The sequence below is a fragment of the Herpailurus yagouaroundi genome, unplaced genomic scaffold (genome assembly GCF_014898765.1).
Source record: "Herpailurus yagouaroundi ecotype Mexico unplaced genomic scaffold, PumYag 140, whole genome shotgun sequence".
Lineage (NCBI taxonomy): Eukaryota > Metazoa > Chordata > Mammalia > Carnivora > Felidae > Herpailurus > Herpailurus yagouaroundi.
In genome coordinates this window covers 39,457,069-39,474,615 of record NW_024412395.1, presented here as the reverse complement: position 1 = coordinate 39,474,615, position 17,547 = coordinate 39,457,069, and the positions used below count along the sequence as shown (strand labels likewise).

The window sequence follows — 17,547 nt, the reverse complement described above, 5'->3', positions numbered from 1 at the left end:
TTATGAAAAAATGCCTCAAATAAGAATGTCCTCCCCCCAATAATGGGATGTTAGCTTTCTGAGTAGACGACAGACATATATATATTTTTAAGCTTATTTATTTTGAGAGAGAGAAAGAGATAGATGAGAGAGAGAGAGAGAGAGAGAAATGGGGAAGGGAGAGAAGGAGAGAGGAAGGGAGGGAACATGAGTGGGGGAGGGACAGAGAGCACAGAGCCTGATGCAGAGCTCCAACTCCATGAGATCCTGACCTGAGCTGAAACCAAAATTCAGGTAGTTAACTGACTGAGACACCCTGGCACCACCCCATGACAGACATATTTTAAAAGAGATTCTTTCTGCATCTCTCAGATTTCTCTTTACATAAGATTGTGGCTCTTTGGACTATGGGTCCATAATACAAGAATTTTCTACCAGTTTAGTTTTTTGTTCTTTGGTGCTTTAGATGAATATTAATTCATTTTTGTTGAATATCTACTTCCCTCCCCTTTTTGTTAACAAACATTGCTTGAATGCTTTCTGTACATAGGACACGAGTATACATTTAAAGATACAAATTGGCTCTTACTTTCCAGGTGTAATCTAAGTATCATATGTTAAGTTCAAAAGAAAGATCTGAAAAAAATGATATGACATTTCAGAGAATAAAGTTAGATAAGAACTGGACTTTTTAAAAGTTTTATTTTATTTTATTTTGTGGACAATGAGGCAATTTTGAAATCTTTTGAGTAGGTAGATAGATTGATCTGATTTATTTTCTGAATCAGCCTTATAAAATAAAGGGGAGGATGAAGAGGAAGAGAGTTCGGAATAGTGTAATTATTCTGAGGTAAATTCTATAGAACAAATAAATTGTAAATAGTAGAACACCTTTGTGAATCAAGGGTTTGAGGCTTGAAGTCATATTTGTATGAAAATATTAGTATTTCTCCACATTTTATCACAAAGGCTATTTTTGATGGAGGATGTTATTAAAAATATTTAATAACTGGTATGACACAAGACTTTGACAATCAGAGAAGGAAACTGGCCAATCAAAATAGGCCAGGTCCTAAATATATAATTAACAAGTCTGACCAATCTGGTATATACTGACTGAATGTCAGCTCTGCCTTTGTCTCTGGTTGCACAGCAATGGATCTTACGATTTGAAAGATTCTCCTTCTTAAACAAATGTCATAAAATAAGTAAAGCTTTTTTTTTCTAATTTCTTAATTTAATAATAAACTTTTATAATTTATATTAGCTAAGGTCAGCATAACAAATTAAATTGATACAATTTTGGCATCCATCTGTAATGCTTGGTTGTCATTTTGCTATATGGCCTTATATCAGGCAAGTGTATAATTTCCATTTGGCATTTTGAAATATGAAAATATTTACTTAACTTTATAAAATTCTGAGGGGGCAGGTGCACTGCTGTCCTCAATTAATAGTGTTGATTTAAGTCATGTACCTCATAGCCTGGAGATGTTTTAAAATCTCTCTCTCTCTCTCTCTCTCTCTCTCTCACACATACACACACACACACACACACACACACACACACACACACACCACATTAATGTCTTCATAACTGACACATTCTTTAGTTGTCAAAGTCTCTACCACTCTCTTTTGTTTTACACATTTATGTTATATTATTTTACCCATCTGGGCCCTGAAGGCAAATGCAGTTGTAATCCCTGATTTAGATATTTTTATGTTTTTAGAAACATCGTTTTGTTCAAGATTTTACCCTTTATACTTGGCAGCTTCTGTTCGGCCTGGATTTACCTTGACCTCCATTTTAGTTCAAAACTTTCTAACTCCTTTACGTCCTACTATTGACCTTCACAATTATTTTGAAAATCGCAGTTGACTTTTTCTAGTAGGTAAAACTTCTTTTTGGTTTTTGTTTTGATTCTTTTCTCTACTTACATCCCCGCTCCTCCTCTGAAACCAGTTCTTCAAAACTACAGGTCTCAAACCCCCACCAAAAAAAGTATCTGTGATCTTGAGTACTTCATGATGGCATCCTTGACCCATATTCATGCCCGGACCAACAAGAAACATTCTTGCGCCACCTTGGTTTGCCTGATAACTTCCTGTTCTTTCCATTATTCCCCGAGGACCACAGGCTGATGCTGCAGCAAAGTCCAGTCTAAGAGAGGGTCAACTTTGAGCTCTGAACATGCTGGTCTTCTCCTCCCATTGTTCCTTGTAAGATGATGGATAATTTTAGTCAGGACAAAGTAGTAGAAGGGCAACTGGAAGAATGCTGAATGGTTATCCAAGTGGCAGATATAATGCCTTTTTGATGAACATTAATGAGCTAGGGTGTACTTTGGGGAAAGTACATTACAAGGACTTTGTAAGAGAACATTATGACTGGACCCTGTAATTCTTGCTTATATCCACAAGAACTGAATGTCTGCGTATCTTGACTTTGACATTGAACTGCCCATATTAAGTAGGAGAATGGGTGGGTAACAAATGGCAGAACTTGGGGAAATATTTCTTTCTTCCTTTTAAAATAAGGCAGATGGTTTTTTGAACACAATTTGCCACAGCTCATAAAAGCATAAGAGTTCTGGTTTTTTGAAAGAGAAAATAATAAGTTGATTTTTTTTAAAGGTAAAAGTATTGTTTCTCCCAGGGGCTTAAAGAAAAAAAAGCATTGAGAAATGGGAGTGAACTGCAAGATAGGGTTTGTGTAACAAGTACCTAAAACCACAGAAGTCACATGGGCTCTTTCTGCTTTGCTACTTTTGATTACTTGTCAGAGGGTTAGAGTTTTAGCTTCCCCCATCCTGCAAGGCCACTCAACCATGTGCTAGCTGGAGTAATCTTTATTCACAATGTCTTTACAAAGGCTCCTGCAACAGAACAGCAATGGCAATCTGGTGGACTACTGTGCTGGTCCATCTTATAACTCTGACTCCACACTCACAGGCAGCTTCCGAATGGATGATAATAGAAGGATTCAAATGCTGGCAGACACAGTGGCCACTTTGCCTCGGGGAAGAAAGCAGGTATGATTACTATTTTGTACTTTCAGAGTTTTCCTGTTCTCTTGGGAACAGAGTGATATGTTTATCTGACTTTGCACTGAACTTGTACTTTAGAGGCTTGGAATTAGTCACTAAGAGTATGGGGGAGGACACAGCTAAGAAGCCCAGGTTGCTCATGGAGAAGTCCAAAAGATTTAAGACCATGATAAAATATTGTTTTCAAGGCCAAACTTAAAAGGAGATTGTTTTTCTCATTTGAAGAGGTGTTCAGGTAAAATGAAAATCGTTAAGGGCATCAAACTTAGAGAGTGCATGCAGATGTGGCCCGTTTGAGAATCATTGATCTTTTCCCCCATATGTGTCCCATTGATTCTATGCCTCCCAGCCTCACTCCGTGATAGTCATTTTCAATGGAATGAGAGTACCTTTTCTCCAGGACAGCATTTGTTGACTAAATTATTTTCAGTGCGGGGGCACAGGTACATACCTAATGCCATTGGGAATGAAGGCTTTTACTGGATAAATTGGCAGATTGAGTACCAGCTCAGCTATTTACTAGCTGGTGGGACCTTGGGCAAGCCACTTGCCTAAGACTTCGTTTTCTTTTCTCTGTAATGGAGATAATAATAGAGCCACCCTAAGGAGCTCTTCTTTGGCGTAAGTGAAGAAAATGCGCCGTGCCTGACACAGCGCTTGACGTGAAGTTGGTGCTCAACCATCATGTTCTCATTTTTATTTTTATTGTAAGGGATTTCCCTAGAGATGAAAACTCACTTAGGAAAATCCATGTCCAGCTGAGTTTATTTTTCGTTTCTTTGATTCTACAATTTCCAATTTTTAAAATAATTTTTTAACCATAGCACCTCTTCAGGTTTTAGTTATATAACTTGCTATCAGGCTCCAAGTGCATATCTGAATTTAGAACTGGAATTGCTTTAAAGCATGAATTTTTGCCCTTCAATCCTGCATGTATATCATGTGCTCCTCTTAAGCCTTCTAATTTCAGGATTAGAGAGTTAGAGCATAGTGGGCGAGTCATGATCTTTTCTCAGCCATGTATACAGCTGATTCCTCGTTATTTTTCACAATGAAGATAAGGCATAATTTGCCATGGTTGGGATTTTTGATCTTCGTTTAATGCAAAAGTGCTTTTATGACATTAAGTTTAATCAAGTGATGAACATTTCTATCAATTTACTGCCTGTCTGAAAATAAAGCAGCTATAGGAAGCACCAAGGTCTTTATTCAGGTTTCAGATATGGAGCAGTGTGTAGAAGATACAGAGATGAAAAGAATGCATTTCCTGGCCTTTTAGGGTTAACAATTCAGTAGGCAGAACAAAATAGGCATTACACAACATAAATGCTCTAATTCAAGGACGTGTCTTTTAATATAACCTTGAAGGATAGGATGTTCCAATTCTGAACGGTATTCCAGAGCAAGGGAATAATTAATGCCAAGGCACAGATCTCGGGGCCTTTAGGGCACATTGAGGTAACAGCACATTATTATGTCTGGGAGACCCAATAAGTGTCTGTTGAAGGGGAGTGGAGACCTTGGTGCTGGGCTCCTTTACGCTTGATCTTAGCGTAAAGGCCGAGAAGCCGGCGGGCTGCTTTACTAAACACTTCCCCTGAGGAAGCAGTGATTTGACCAACACAGGTAGCCACTGGGCATGTTTGAGCAGTAGAGGGTTTTAGGAGCCTCACTCTAGAAACATGGTGAGTACCTGGGTAGAGACTAGCAATGAGGGACCAACTTTTATAGTAGTTGGAGAAAAAGGAAATGGACAGAATGGAGAGGAGACCCGGAGACTTGGCTGTGAAAGGCAGTGAAAACGGAGGAGTCACATCTGGTCTTAAACTCGAGGGAAGATAGCTTCCACTAAAAAGAAGGCAGTCAGTACGAGGTTACTGGAAGGAGTTAAGGAGAGGGATTTGGGCACACAAAACACATGCATTGTGCATAGGTATATAACCTATATACACACAAATGCCCACATTCTCACACCGACGAATCTATCTGATGTTCTCATCTTTTTAGGCCCCGTCTTCTCCCTTTTCTCCTATTCTCTCCCATAGCAAACTCCTATTTAAACAGTGTTTTCTTCCTGTTGTGAGAATGACTTTAAGGAAAAAAAGAAGGCAAAACAAAAACTCTCTTCTGCATGATACTTATGATTCTGTACAGTTAGCATCAATGAGACTTGATGCAAGTTTATCCCAACATTTCAGGCTTTTCCAAATGGATGTTCATTTCCTTTAAGTGGTTTGTAGAGAATAATCACCCATTTGGCACTCCCTGAATCGCAGGCAACAAGATCCCTGTGAGGCAACCACATGAGCAGGTGTTTTTCTGCCCACTGTTATTTTCAACACTTTCAGGGCTGACGTCAACAGTTCATACTTCTCGTTATTGTTGGCTTTGGTTTCTGCAAAGCTGTATCTGGTGAGCATGTAGTTTCAGATTAATCTTCAGAAGCATTTGGGTGTTTACACTTGGAATTGCTTAAAAATAGATTTCTGTGTGTACCTCTTATCTCAATACCTGTATTTGTAGGAGGCGACAGACATCTCAGTACAGCTTCTACTTCTGAACATATTTTTGGGGGGTAAAAATCCCTGCAATGGGAAACAGTGTGGGAAGGAGACGGGAGGAAATAAAGATAGGCTTTATAAATGTGGTGATAACAAAGGAGTAGTGATTGTACCTCTGGGCCGCTCCCTCAAGGGTAGTAGGTTGCAGTTGGAAGGCAGTTTAAGAACCAGGGACCTGACAAATGGGTTAGAAACTGGAATGTGCCTCACTGGTACCACAGGTTGTCTTTGCCTGACGTTCTCCAGGTTATTGAATTATTACTCAATAGGCAACTTCAGAAAGGGTGAATTCACTTAAAAGTTCCGATCCGGAATTTTGTGCTAAACTCTGTAACGTGTCTATTTCTGGGATGGGTTCTGCCCTGCAGAAGCTTTCACATGATTTCTGTCTGTTCACCCATCTGTGACCCCAAACTCCCAAGTTTCTAACTGCAACAAGGTATCTTGATCATTAACTGAATACTTTTAGGTAGAACACTGTGTTAATTTCACTACGAAATAATTGGGAAAGTATTCTCTAATTCATACTGTGGCATGCCCTGAGTGAATAGCCCACAGTTTTTCTTGGAAAAGAAGCTCATGAGTCCACAGTGAGACTTTCTTGGGAAGCTGTGACGTTTATTTGGGTTCCTTAAGGGCACTTACGAGTTAGGAAATTGCACACGGTTCCGTTATTTTGCTGTATCTTAGAATAGTCTGTAGAGTCTTGCTAACCCAAGGTTCCTGGGTTAAAAGGGAAACAGAAACAAAACAAAACAAAACAAAACACCTGGATTCCTGGAACAATTAGGGAGATTGCAGCAGAGACTGGAAAAGAGAACAAGGCACAGGATTTGGGCTTTTGAAACAAACAATAGAAACAAAAGAAACATGTTAATATATATCCTCTCTCCACCCCCAATACTTTCCGGAAATGCATTCACTCGGTGGGGACCAGGAAGTAACAATCTGTTACTTAGCAGCAGAAGTGGCTGCAGTATTGAACTTTGAGCTCCTGTGAGTCTGCTGGCTCTCTGGCTGAGCTACAGATTACCCTGATCTTTTGCAAACTGACAGCTGACATATTTAGTGTTGGCTTCCCCCTAAAGAGGGACATTGTAAATCACCGCATAGCGGCAAAAATTCCGTTTTGAATATTAATGCCTGATCTTTGAAGCCCTCTGACTAAAAACAAAAGAAGAGGAATCATAAACTCAACCCCAGGCATCTTTATATTAGTGGCTAACAAGGGGTTAAGGAGCTTTGTCTAATCAGCGGTCGTCATTGAATGTGTGGCTTGCAGGCCTGCCAAATTGCCAAACCTAGAGTTCTCATATTAGATAATGTGTAATAAAAGACAGCTGTTGCCGGCATATGCCGTTCATCACACACCCGTTCCTTATCCATACGTTTTGGTGTCTCCGCTGCAACCCCGAGAAAAGGCTCTGGCTGGGAGCGCATTCGGGAGCACTGACGCCCCGGGTTAGAGCCTAGAACGGGTTAGAGCCTAGAACAGGTTAGAGCCTAGAACAGGACCGCTCACTCTAGGAAAAGGGCTGTAGGCACAATATTTTTCAAAGGGTGATGCTTTGGATAAGGCCTTAGGCATGCTTCTTCCCACTTCGGCAGATACCCGGGTGCCTGAGCACGGGCTGAACCCTGGGAACATTCCTTTTCACATGGCCTGAGTCTGACAGCCCAGATCACATGCAAGGAGGCTGTGTGTCAAGATGTGGCACGTGTCAGAGAATTTGATGGTGCCTAATTTGTTGAAACTGTTTTTTCTTTAAACATTAGGTGCCTAAGAGAGGTTCATCGCTGATCTAGAGTAGAAACCAATTTACAATTTGACTTAGTCTGATTTTGTGTGTGTGTTGCTGGTAACCCAAATCAGTTGATCCACAGGAATTGGGTCTCTGCCGTGCGCCTCACGGTGTGCTAGGCAAATATTTTCAACTAGTTGATTAGCTAGATAGAGAGGTGAGCCAGAGAAAAGTAGGAAAATTGCTTTCTGTGTAGAGGATTTGGGTTTGTCTTGTGGAGTTAAACTATTTTATATTTGAATTTATCTGGAATGATTTTTTTTTTACTTTAGAAGGCAGGTTACAGGTGGACCAGATGAAATCTTAACGTTCCTGTCAGTGCTGTGATTATTTGCCTGGCAAAAGGGCATTTAAAATTGCTGAGGAAAGGCTGGAAATAACTCATTCATTTTGGCCACCATTTATTCATTTGGCAGTTATGTATTAAGGCATTAGAACTTCCTTTGTTTCCTATTAATCCTTTATGGTTCTTGCTGTTTTTGGACTGAGATGGTTTTGTTCTTTTCGTTTTGTTTTGTTTTTCATTTTTGATGTTGTCACGTGTTTGGGATTTTCTTAAATTTAATTTTCTATTTTTAATGATTACCCTTGAGTTTTTCCTGCAAATATTTAAAATTTGATGAAGGGCAAAGTTGAAGAACATTTTAATGCATTTCTCCTGAACTTGATCTTGCACCACTACTTACTTACGTTGGTGTCTAATAGTTTACTTCTATTTGTCTATTTAGCTATTTTGAAGTTTCCCCTATATTCCAGGCACTGCACTAGGCACTGGGGTAGAAAATAAAACAAGTACAGTCCCCACGTGGCTCTAAGGATAAAGGTAATTCTGTACAGAGGTGAGGTATCTGATCCAGCATACCCTTTATATAAATACACATACAGTCTCCACATACAAGAATGTGTGACTAATATGATGAATATTGATAGCAAGAGTAGTATTTTTAAATATAAGCCCTGGCTACGATAACAGGTAACAGGTAGATATGACCTACCTACGAAGCTTGCAATCGGAAACAAGGATAAAAGCCCGGGAGATGCAAATAATGAAAGTCGATTGAGACAATGTGAGTGCAGTGTGCTGGCGAGATGAAAATACTTGGGAATATCAAGTTTATTGCTCTCTTTTATAAGAAGGCAGCCCTACTGCATAGCTGAGTCGTCCCTCGCCCATGTTTGTGGTTAGTAGGACAAATCAGGACGAAATAAACTATGCACATTGTTGCGGGCCATCTATCATTAGTCCTTACAAATTGAAAATAAATAATTTCTGGCAAATCTAGAGAATCTTTTTGGGTCTGAGCCTTCTGATTGCAGACTTCAGGATGATGCAAATGATTTGAGGGGTGGAACTGAAAAGACAAGGAATTCCAAAACATAATCAATTTGCATCAAAGCGAGGAGAGATCATCTCTTCCTTACATTAGCTTAACTGACCAATCAGTAGCCAAATTCTGAACGCTGAGCCATTTCAGAAAGTTTGTGAAAAGGCTGGCATTTCGTACTTGATAATTCAGATTCATTACAGTGACGTAGGCTTCTGTCCTAACAAATGCCTTAATGAGGGTTTTGTTTGTGCATTAATTTTATGTGTTTTTCGCCTTCTGATTTTCAACCTCTATTTGTTTGGATTATGTGTTGATCTCCTGACTTTTTTTTTCTTAGTTTATTTATTTATTTTGAGAGAGAGAGAGCGAAACAGAGAGAGCATGAGCGGGATAGGGGCAGAGAGAGAGAGAGAAAGAGAATGCCAAGCAGGCTCCACAGCGTCAGCTCACAGACCGATGTGGGGCTTGAACTCACAACCCTCGAGATCAGGACCTGAGCCAACACCAAGAGTCAGAAACTTAACTGGCTGAGCCACCCAAGCGGCCCCTGACATTTTTATGTATTCACTGATAGATGACAGGCGTGTCAGGTTGACCATGAAACACCCATGGGTTAGCTAGGATTGCAGTTTACATTTTGGGCCACTGGACCAACATTTGAGAAAGGGCTGATTCCCATTTGTTAATTCCTAAACAATAACACAAAAACACAGAAAAAACAGCCATCACCTGAAAAAACAAGATGCTGCCTTTTGCTGACGTTTCCTATTTACAAGGGTAGAAGGTATCTCAGAAGTTTATGTTTATAGGATCTTTTTCCAAAATATGCCGAGGAGGAAAGGTGATAGTATTCCTGTTGTTTATACTATTTGGTTCCTTTGCTCTCTTGGCTACAGATCTCACCGCACTCTTCCAGACCTTCTGCAAAAATCAATCATAAGCAGAATTGAGGTTTGGAGTCCCTGGTTTCACCTGAATTGTGCTTCTGCATATGAGTTGGTTCTTTAGAGATTATTTTATCCTGTTAAAAACAGTAACATATTGAACTATTATAATAAATACAGTCATTTCATCAGTATCTCAAAAAACTATCAAGCATTTGAGTTTTATATGCCATTCTGTGGGTGTTGTTTTCTTTGGATTTCCGTGTGATTAGAAATTGCTATGGTTAATCTTTCAGAGGCTATTTTAAATAGAGATTAGAGATGACATTCCTTTTGGAAGCTTTGGAGTTTTGCCACATTACGTGGACTCTTTTTGCCAGGGTGTATTATTATCTGAGCCTCATTTAGCCTTTTAATGCTCCAACATTCCCCTTCCCCCGCTCTCCTTTGCTACCACTAGAAAATGGAAATTACTACCTTTCCATAACAATTTCCCAGAGCTGGGCCAAAGAAGGTGACAAAGAACAAAGTGCTTGGTGATTTACAACACTTCATAGTTGTGTCTTAAGGACCTTTGGATAACTGTGTGCTTATTCTATTTTTCAGCTTGCTTTGACGAGATCAAGTTCTTTAGGTGACTTCTCCTGGTCTCAAAGGTAAAGAGATTCATGTATTTTTGTGTCTCTCACCAAGGCATTCAGGAGCACAGCTCTTCAGACTGTGGACGACAACACACACACACACACACACACACACACACACACACACACAGAGTCTCACATACTACAGTTTACATGAACGTCAGCTGTTCGTAATTGTGGCAGTTATTTAATGATACGTCTGTGACAAATGTGATACTTTGGTCTTCATGCATATTTTTCAATTTTTTTTTTGTTACAGAAAGCTTGTTACCGTGGAAAAGCAAGATAATGGAACTTTTGGATTTGAAATCCAGGTGGGCAGTTTTCAATTTTCCAGATTTTAATGAAGAAAGTGGCACTGATAGTATGATATTTGCAAAGAAAGAGTGAAGACAGGATCAGAGAATCATGGGCTCCGTGACTTGTATCTGTGACTTTTATCCAGTGTGCAGTGGTTTGGGGGAGTTTTTCAGCGTGCTGGGTGCCATCAAGGAAAGAAAACATTGAAGCCAAAATAAAACCCCTGAGACCTGCTCAGCTCCTTGTTCTGAGTTGCTTTAGTTTTCCTGTAAGTCTGAGCCTGATCAGAAACACTTGGTTTCAGCCAGATCTTCTAAATAAGAAAGTGAAATACTCTATTACAGATGTGCATTTTATATATTTGCATTTAGGATGTGTTTTGCATAATCATTTTTGTACTGTATATCAGATTTTAAATCTATTCTCTGGCATTCAAGAAATACTTGAAAGCGTGTATATTTGTGTATATGGGACTGCATGTATTCCTGTGGAACCTCTGTTACATTTTGAGATACTAAGGATTTCATCTTGGATATGGCGAAGGAAATTGGACTTTTTTCTTAATGACAACACCTTATAATTACTGTTTGAAACATTTTAGAACATTTGGGTCTACCTGCATATTGTCTCATGCTCTAGGAAGTTTCTAACAGTCTTTGTAAGTTTCTATTTTTTTTTTTTTTGACATTTCAAAAAAAATGTTTATTTTTTGAGAGAGAGAGACAGAAAGAGAGAGTTTGAGACAGAGCGTGAGCAGGGGAGGGCTAGAGAGAAGGGGACACAGAATCCAAAGCAGGCTCCAGGCTCTGAGCTGTCAGCACAGAGCCCAATGCAGGGCTCTAACTCACAAACCATGAGATCATGACCTGAGCTGAAGTTGGACACCTGACTGAGCCACCCAGGTGCCTCATATAGGTTTCAATTTCTAATAGCTTAAAAATTTCATTTCTTATTTGCTCTCTGCTTTTTCATGGCCATATTTGTAAAGATGGTGAGTTAGGTCAGATGAAGTCCAGTCCGATTAAGTGCAACAGTAATAGCTTATGTATTATTGTTTTTTTTTTCTCCATCACACTTTGGCATTTCTTTTAGATAATCATAGTCTTTTGCATAATCGTATTCTTATAGTGCACATCAGCTTTGAGATTAACTTTGGTGCTGCTTTCAAAAAACTTTGGTGACTGAATATCAACCCCCAAATTGGAAAGATGCTGTGTATTTGAAGATTAGGAACAGGAAACTGCTAATAAGTAAAACATGCCTTCTGAATGAAGAAACCAAATGGAACCCTAGCTATAAGGAATAGGGAGAAGGCTATAGGAAGAAGAAAGATACTTTCTACTTTCTGAACTATTCTACTTTTAAATTCGGTGACACCTATGATTCTTCTATGAGGTTTTAGAAGCATAGTACTCTCTCTTACTCCCCATTCATACGAAACGCTCTCTCTCTCTGCTGTGGAGACACTGCCTTTTGTGCTTGCTTTTAAATGAGAATTATCCAGAGGGTATGTAGCAGTTGCTACTGGAAACAAGATCGATGACTACCCACTTATCCTATTTAATGTAACAAGTGAGGATTTTCTTCTTACTCTTCTATGATATATGTCATTGATTCCCCATGTTTCTCCCCCATACCATGAATGCGGACTCCACATGGAGCACAAGTCAAAACTATCATTAGTGGACAGCAGGTTACAGCAGCTAGAACCTTTGTAGATAAACACGAGTTAATGATTTTATTTCTGAACTGCAGTGTGTTCCAGTAAAGCAGGAACCCAGTCCTCTGCCAATTTCCTCTTGGTATTTGCTTTCCATTGCCAGCTCCACACCATCATCTATTCTTTTTTTTTTTAATGTTTATTTATTTTTGAGAGAGACAGAGAGAGAGTAGTGGAGGCACAGAGAGAGAGGGAGTCAAAGAATCAGAAGCAGGCTCCAGGCTCTGAGCCGTCACCACAGCTCCCACGAACAGCGAGATCATGACCTGAGTGGAAGTCGGACGCTTAACCGACTGAGCCAACCAAGCGTCCCCACACCATAATCTATTCTTTAACAGTCCTAAGGTTTGCAGTAGTCATCAAATAGGGGAAATACTCTGGGAATTTTTTGAAGACCAGATAGAGCCTCATGTATCCCCATCGTGCACCCATGGTTAACATGTATTTGGGTTCTGGTCTACCAAGTGAAGGGCACATTGGCAAAGAAACTACACATCCCCTTTGGATTTCCCTGGGTGCTAGTTTTATACTGTTAGTGAGAGCCACACAGTTTGATAGCAACACAAATGTTAGATTCATACACACCAAGTTCATGTTCTCTCGGTGCTGCCTGGTGGGATTCTTAGGAGTTTCAAATGAAACAATACGTCATATAAAGTCCTTAGTAACGTGCCCGGTACCAGTAGATCAAACAATGGCAGGTGTTAGAATAAAGGTCACTGGGCCTGAGAGAGGGCAATGTGACTTTTATATCTCTGAGAAATGCAGAGGATTGTTCTGTCATTGGCTTCTAAAAATGGGAACTAGAAGACTAGGGGTGTGTGTGTGTGTGTGTGTGTGAGGGGGGCGGGGGGGATTATTTGACTCTTTCAGTCCAGAACTATGGGGCTTCTGCCTTTTCTTCTCTGTCCCCAATCCACAAATTTTACACTGGTTGTGCGCATATATGCTGGCTGTGTAAATCAACACGTTTCCCCTCATTGTACTCACTTTGATCACTGGACCTGGAGGGCAGATTCTCACTGCTAATAAGAGCTGTTATAACGGTGGTTTCCCAGAGGAGTGACTGTTAGAGCTTTGGTTCATGTACCGCATGGACTAGATCACCTTTTCATTCCTGAAAGGGTCCAGGCTGTAGCAAGACTTCCTGGCAGAAAAGCTGTTAAAGGGATCTGACATAGAGCGAAGTGTAATAAATGACCTTTAAAGGTCCCTCGTACCTTTATGATATAGGGATTCTAAATGCCTTGCAGAGTGAATAGAGATTTCTTGGATGTTAACTAAGTCAAGTTTCTAGGAGTCGCATGCACATGATTGACTTCTGGTTCTGGAGTCTCTGCGTCTGTAAAATAAGAAGGAGTGAACATCAGGCATTAATTTCTCCACGGAGAAGCAGTACTGTAATGGGAATAACTTTAGGAATCAGATTACTCAACTCAGATACTGATTTTGATTCTAAATGGAACCAGGCTTCGTAACTTAAATGTGTGAAAAAGAAAAATATGTTTGTTATAGGTCACTGGGCCACTATATCGAGCAATATTTATGGAGTGTTCTTGGTACAATTTGAAACAAAAATAAAAACAAAACCAAGCGGCTTTTGACAAACTGAGGCAAGAGACGAAGCATAACTTTTTCTAATTTAGTTGAGTGACTAATGAACCGGTGAGTATTCAGGCAGGCATACCAGAGAGCACTTAGACAAGAAGGTAATCACGTCAATTATAGCACTTTTGAAAAAATACAGGGCAGATTGTCATTATTTGCAGAGCTCTGATTTAAAATAATTATTGTTGGCACATCTCCCTTCCTGGATGTGTACTGTTCCATATGCTCTTGTAATGAGTGCTTTAGCTTGGGAGAACCACACAGAGATTTTTCTCTTTGCTTTTTGGCTACTATTGTTTTATCCCATTGGGAAATAAGAAACCTAATTTTTCTTAATAGATATGTAATAATGAGAGCATCAGGTGGTCTCTCAGGCTTGAAAATGGAAAATCTTGAGCCAGTCTTATCCCACTTTTAGTCTCACCCTGGATTTTTTTTTTTTTAATGAAAAGGGTTGGCTACAGATTTCATCATAGAATCTCAGGACTGGTACCTTTGATTCAGTTTATATTCAAGAAAGCCTTTCCAATTGTTCTTTGTACTTTTACCTGTTCTGCTGCGTAATCAACACCCTTTTATTTTTTGACACATAGATTTTGAATTTTTTGAATAATAATTATGTATCACTTGAATTTTTAGACTTACAGGCTCCAGAACCAGAACATGTGCTCTTCTGAGATGTGCACTCTGATTTGCAAAATACAGGAGGATAGCCCAGCCCACTACGCTGGCCTGCAAACTGGTAATTTATAACTTTGCTCATGTTGGGAATGATTTAAATAGCAAGAAAAGAAATCTTTATGCTACCGAAGGTCAGGATATGATTGCTGCTTTGAATTTTCTTCCCTCTTTTATGTTGCTAAGGTTTGGGGCTTGCTTGTTTTGTTTTATTTGCATGTCAGGAGGGATTCTTTAAGCAAGTGTTTTAACACTCACTTTCCTTGGCATCTCCCAGGTGATGTCCTTGCAAATATCAATGGTGTGAGCACGGAAGGCTTTACCCACAAACAAGTCGTTGACCTGATCAGATCTTCAGGAAACGTGTTAACGTAACTATCCATCTGCTTCCCATGGGGCTTCAGAAATGTTATGGTCTCTCACAATGCCTGTTGAGTGAATGAATAGGCTTTTTGTTCAGGATCACAAGAAGGGAGGCAGTGCACCAAAGCTTTGGGATCGGGTACAGACCTGTATTATCAGTCCCTTTTGTTTCTCAAGGTTTCCTCAAACTTGAAAGTATTGTCAACATCTAAAGTCAGAGGACATCAATAGCCTCTACATCTGTGTGGGAGGGATGGCATTTAGAAAATTTATTTATTTATTTATCTTAATGTCAAATTCAACTAAACTGGCACCACATTCTCTTTGGATAGAGAGGAATTAGTCCAGCTTCCATGGTTGATATAATCTTGTGGTTAGAACAAATAAAAGGTCAGGAGGGCTGAGTTTTTTACTCTCACACCACAAGCCAATTGTTTTTCTCTTCTAGTGTTCCATTTAGCAGGAAGAAAACTCTGGTCAACCCTCCCTGCCCTGCGACACACACTCACACTTACTAATAGTCCAGACTTACTCATGGGAGAGTGTTCTCCCCAACTAGAGATTTGACTGAATTTTCTACCATACCATCCTTTAGAGCCTAATAAGACTTCAGTAATTAGTTACAAGATGGAATTTCCTCAGTCATTCAAATGATATTTATTGAGCAAATACTATGTTTCCAGCTTTGTGATATAGGCTTAGGAGAGACAAAGACAAGGACTCTTGTAGTGCTTTATTATCTGTGGAGGGAGATGGACAAGGAAAGCCTTCAAAATAAGTAATTTTGAAATTTCAACTTTTGGTTACTGCTATTAAGAAAGTAAAATGAGGAACGGGGTAGAATACTGAGTAATAGGATTCTACCTGCGTTTAGAGGGATCTTGCCTGAGGAGGGGAAATCTGGGCTGAGACATAAAGAAAAAGAAGGGATGGTCATGTGAACTTCTGGTGAGAGCCTTTCAGGCAAAGAGAGAGGTCTGTGAATTCTCAAAATGGGCTTGGCATGTCCAAGAGATAGAGAAACAACCAGTGTGATGGGTGGTTGGTAGATTAGGGAGAATATAAGAAATGAAGGCAGGGAGTTGGCCAGGGGGCAGAGCATGGGTCTTGTCAGGCTAAGTAATTTAAGCATTTATTCTGACTAAGGTGGGGTGTGTGTGCATTATCTCGCTCGTCCTTCACAGCCACCTTGTGATGTTAGTTTTATTTCTATTTATAGATCAAGTGCCTGAAGCTTAAGTTAGGTGGAATTAAGATCAATGATATAGTAAGTGACTGGGCTAGGATTTGACCACCCACTCTGGAAGCCAAGATCTGTTCTCTTCAGCTACCCCACAGCTGCTCATTGCAAGCTGCCAATAGAAAATCCTCTGGATGCTCTTCAATTATTCTGGTCTAAAGCTTCAAAGATGTTCTTACTGTGTGTGGGACTCCTGATGGTCCAACTCTGTGGATCCTGTGAGTTCAGGGTAAAGGAGCTCTTTACTCCAGAGAAACTTGAATCTATATGGTTGGAGTCATATAGAATCCCAGGGGAAATGGTGGCAGTTAGAATGAGGAGGCTATGTTCCAAATGGTTGAAGTGGGTAGAACACAGGTATGTAATTAAGGAGTAGTGGGTGGAAACAAATGGAAATTCAGACGTCAGGAAAATGAGAGACAACTGTATAAATACTGAAGAGGGTGACCAGTGTATTCCTGAGGTTTGGCACATAGACATTTATTGCTTGTTCAGCTCAGGTCAGCATTAAAGTTCCCACTGAAACAGATTCATAGGGATCCTCACTCGTGACCAGAGACAAGACCATCCTAATGAGAAAGGAGACAACATCTTGGCTTTCATTATCATTTCATTATCTTGGGAATGATGCTATTAGAAATAGAGAAAAATTCATCTCCATATTTAATGCTATTATTCCCCCATGACTTGAAAGATTTCCTGAATCTTAATAAATAGTTACAGCTTATTTGTCAGAAGGAATTTGAACCAATACTTTAAAAATATTTAGGTGTGTGACTAACACATGGAATTTGTTACCTTATTCAGATTGCTGACTTAGTAGTCAAAATAAAGGCCTCAACATGAGCCCACAAAACAAATCACTCAGGACAGAACACGTCCTTTTATTTTTAGAAAGGCATTTGGTATAGGGAGAAAAGAACAGCATCAAACTGATAATGCTAGGATTAAGGTTTATAAACCTAAAAGGCTCCAAGATGTGAGAGTCATAAGAAGGTTATTATCGCTTAGTGGTTTCGGTTCCGTCTGTTCGAGCTGCGAAATTAAGTCAATTTACAGAGTAAAGGTCCCTAGCATCCCAGGAAAGAAAGGATGTTTCCCTTTTCCAAGAAAGAGCATGGTGCTTCCACTGTTTGAAAATCCCTATTGCATGTTGGTTTCATTGCTGGACCCCTCATGCTAAGCATGACTATCTAAATTCTGGCACACAGTAAATGCCCAGTAAATATTCACCAAATAGAATAGGTGATTCAGTCAGAGACCATAAGAACAGATTCCATCAGAGAACAACAATCATTGCCATAACGCTGGCATCTATAAAGCGAGCCATCGGTTACAGGTTAAACAGTATCTTTTCTTTCAACCTCCCTCTCTAGGGGACATTTTGTTTTTG

At 39.7% G+C, this 17,547-nt stretch overlaps 1 protein-coding gene across 5 annotated transcripts in view; it reads left to right on the top strand.

The window, feature by feature from the left end:
• CYTIP (cytohesin 1 interacting protein) overlaps positions 1-17,547 on the top strand; it is an 81,729-nt gene that overhangs the window by 45,596 nt on the left and 18,586 nt on the right. For 2 of the 5 annotated variants that reach the window (XM_040475130.1, XM_040475129.1), the window contains 5 exons: positions 2,855-3,014; positions 10,211-10,260; positions 10,505-10,559; positions 14,513-14,615; positions 14,829-14,922. In XM_040475130.1, the coding sequence (XP_040331064.1) occupies positions 2,946-3,014; positions 10,211-10,260; positions 10,505-10,559; positions 14,513-14,615; positions 14,829-14,922 (371 nt within the window). In that variant the 5' untranslated portion in view covers positions 2,855-2,945. Of the gene's footprint in view, positions 1-2,749; positions 3,015-10,210; positions 10,261-10,504; positions 10,560-14,512; positions 14,616-14,828; positions 14,923-17,547 lie in introns of those variants that run through there. The other 3 variants (XM_040475131.1, XM_040475128.1, XM_040475132.1) reach the window with 3 other exon arrangements.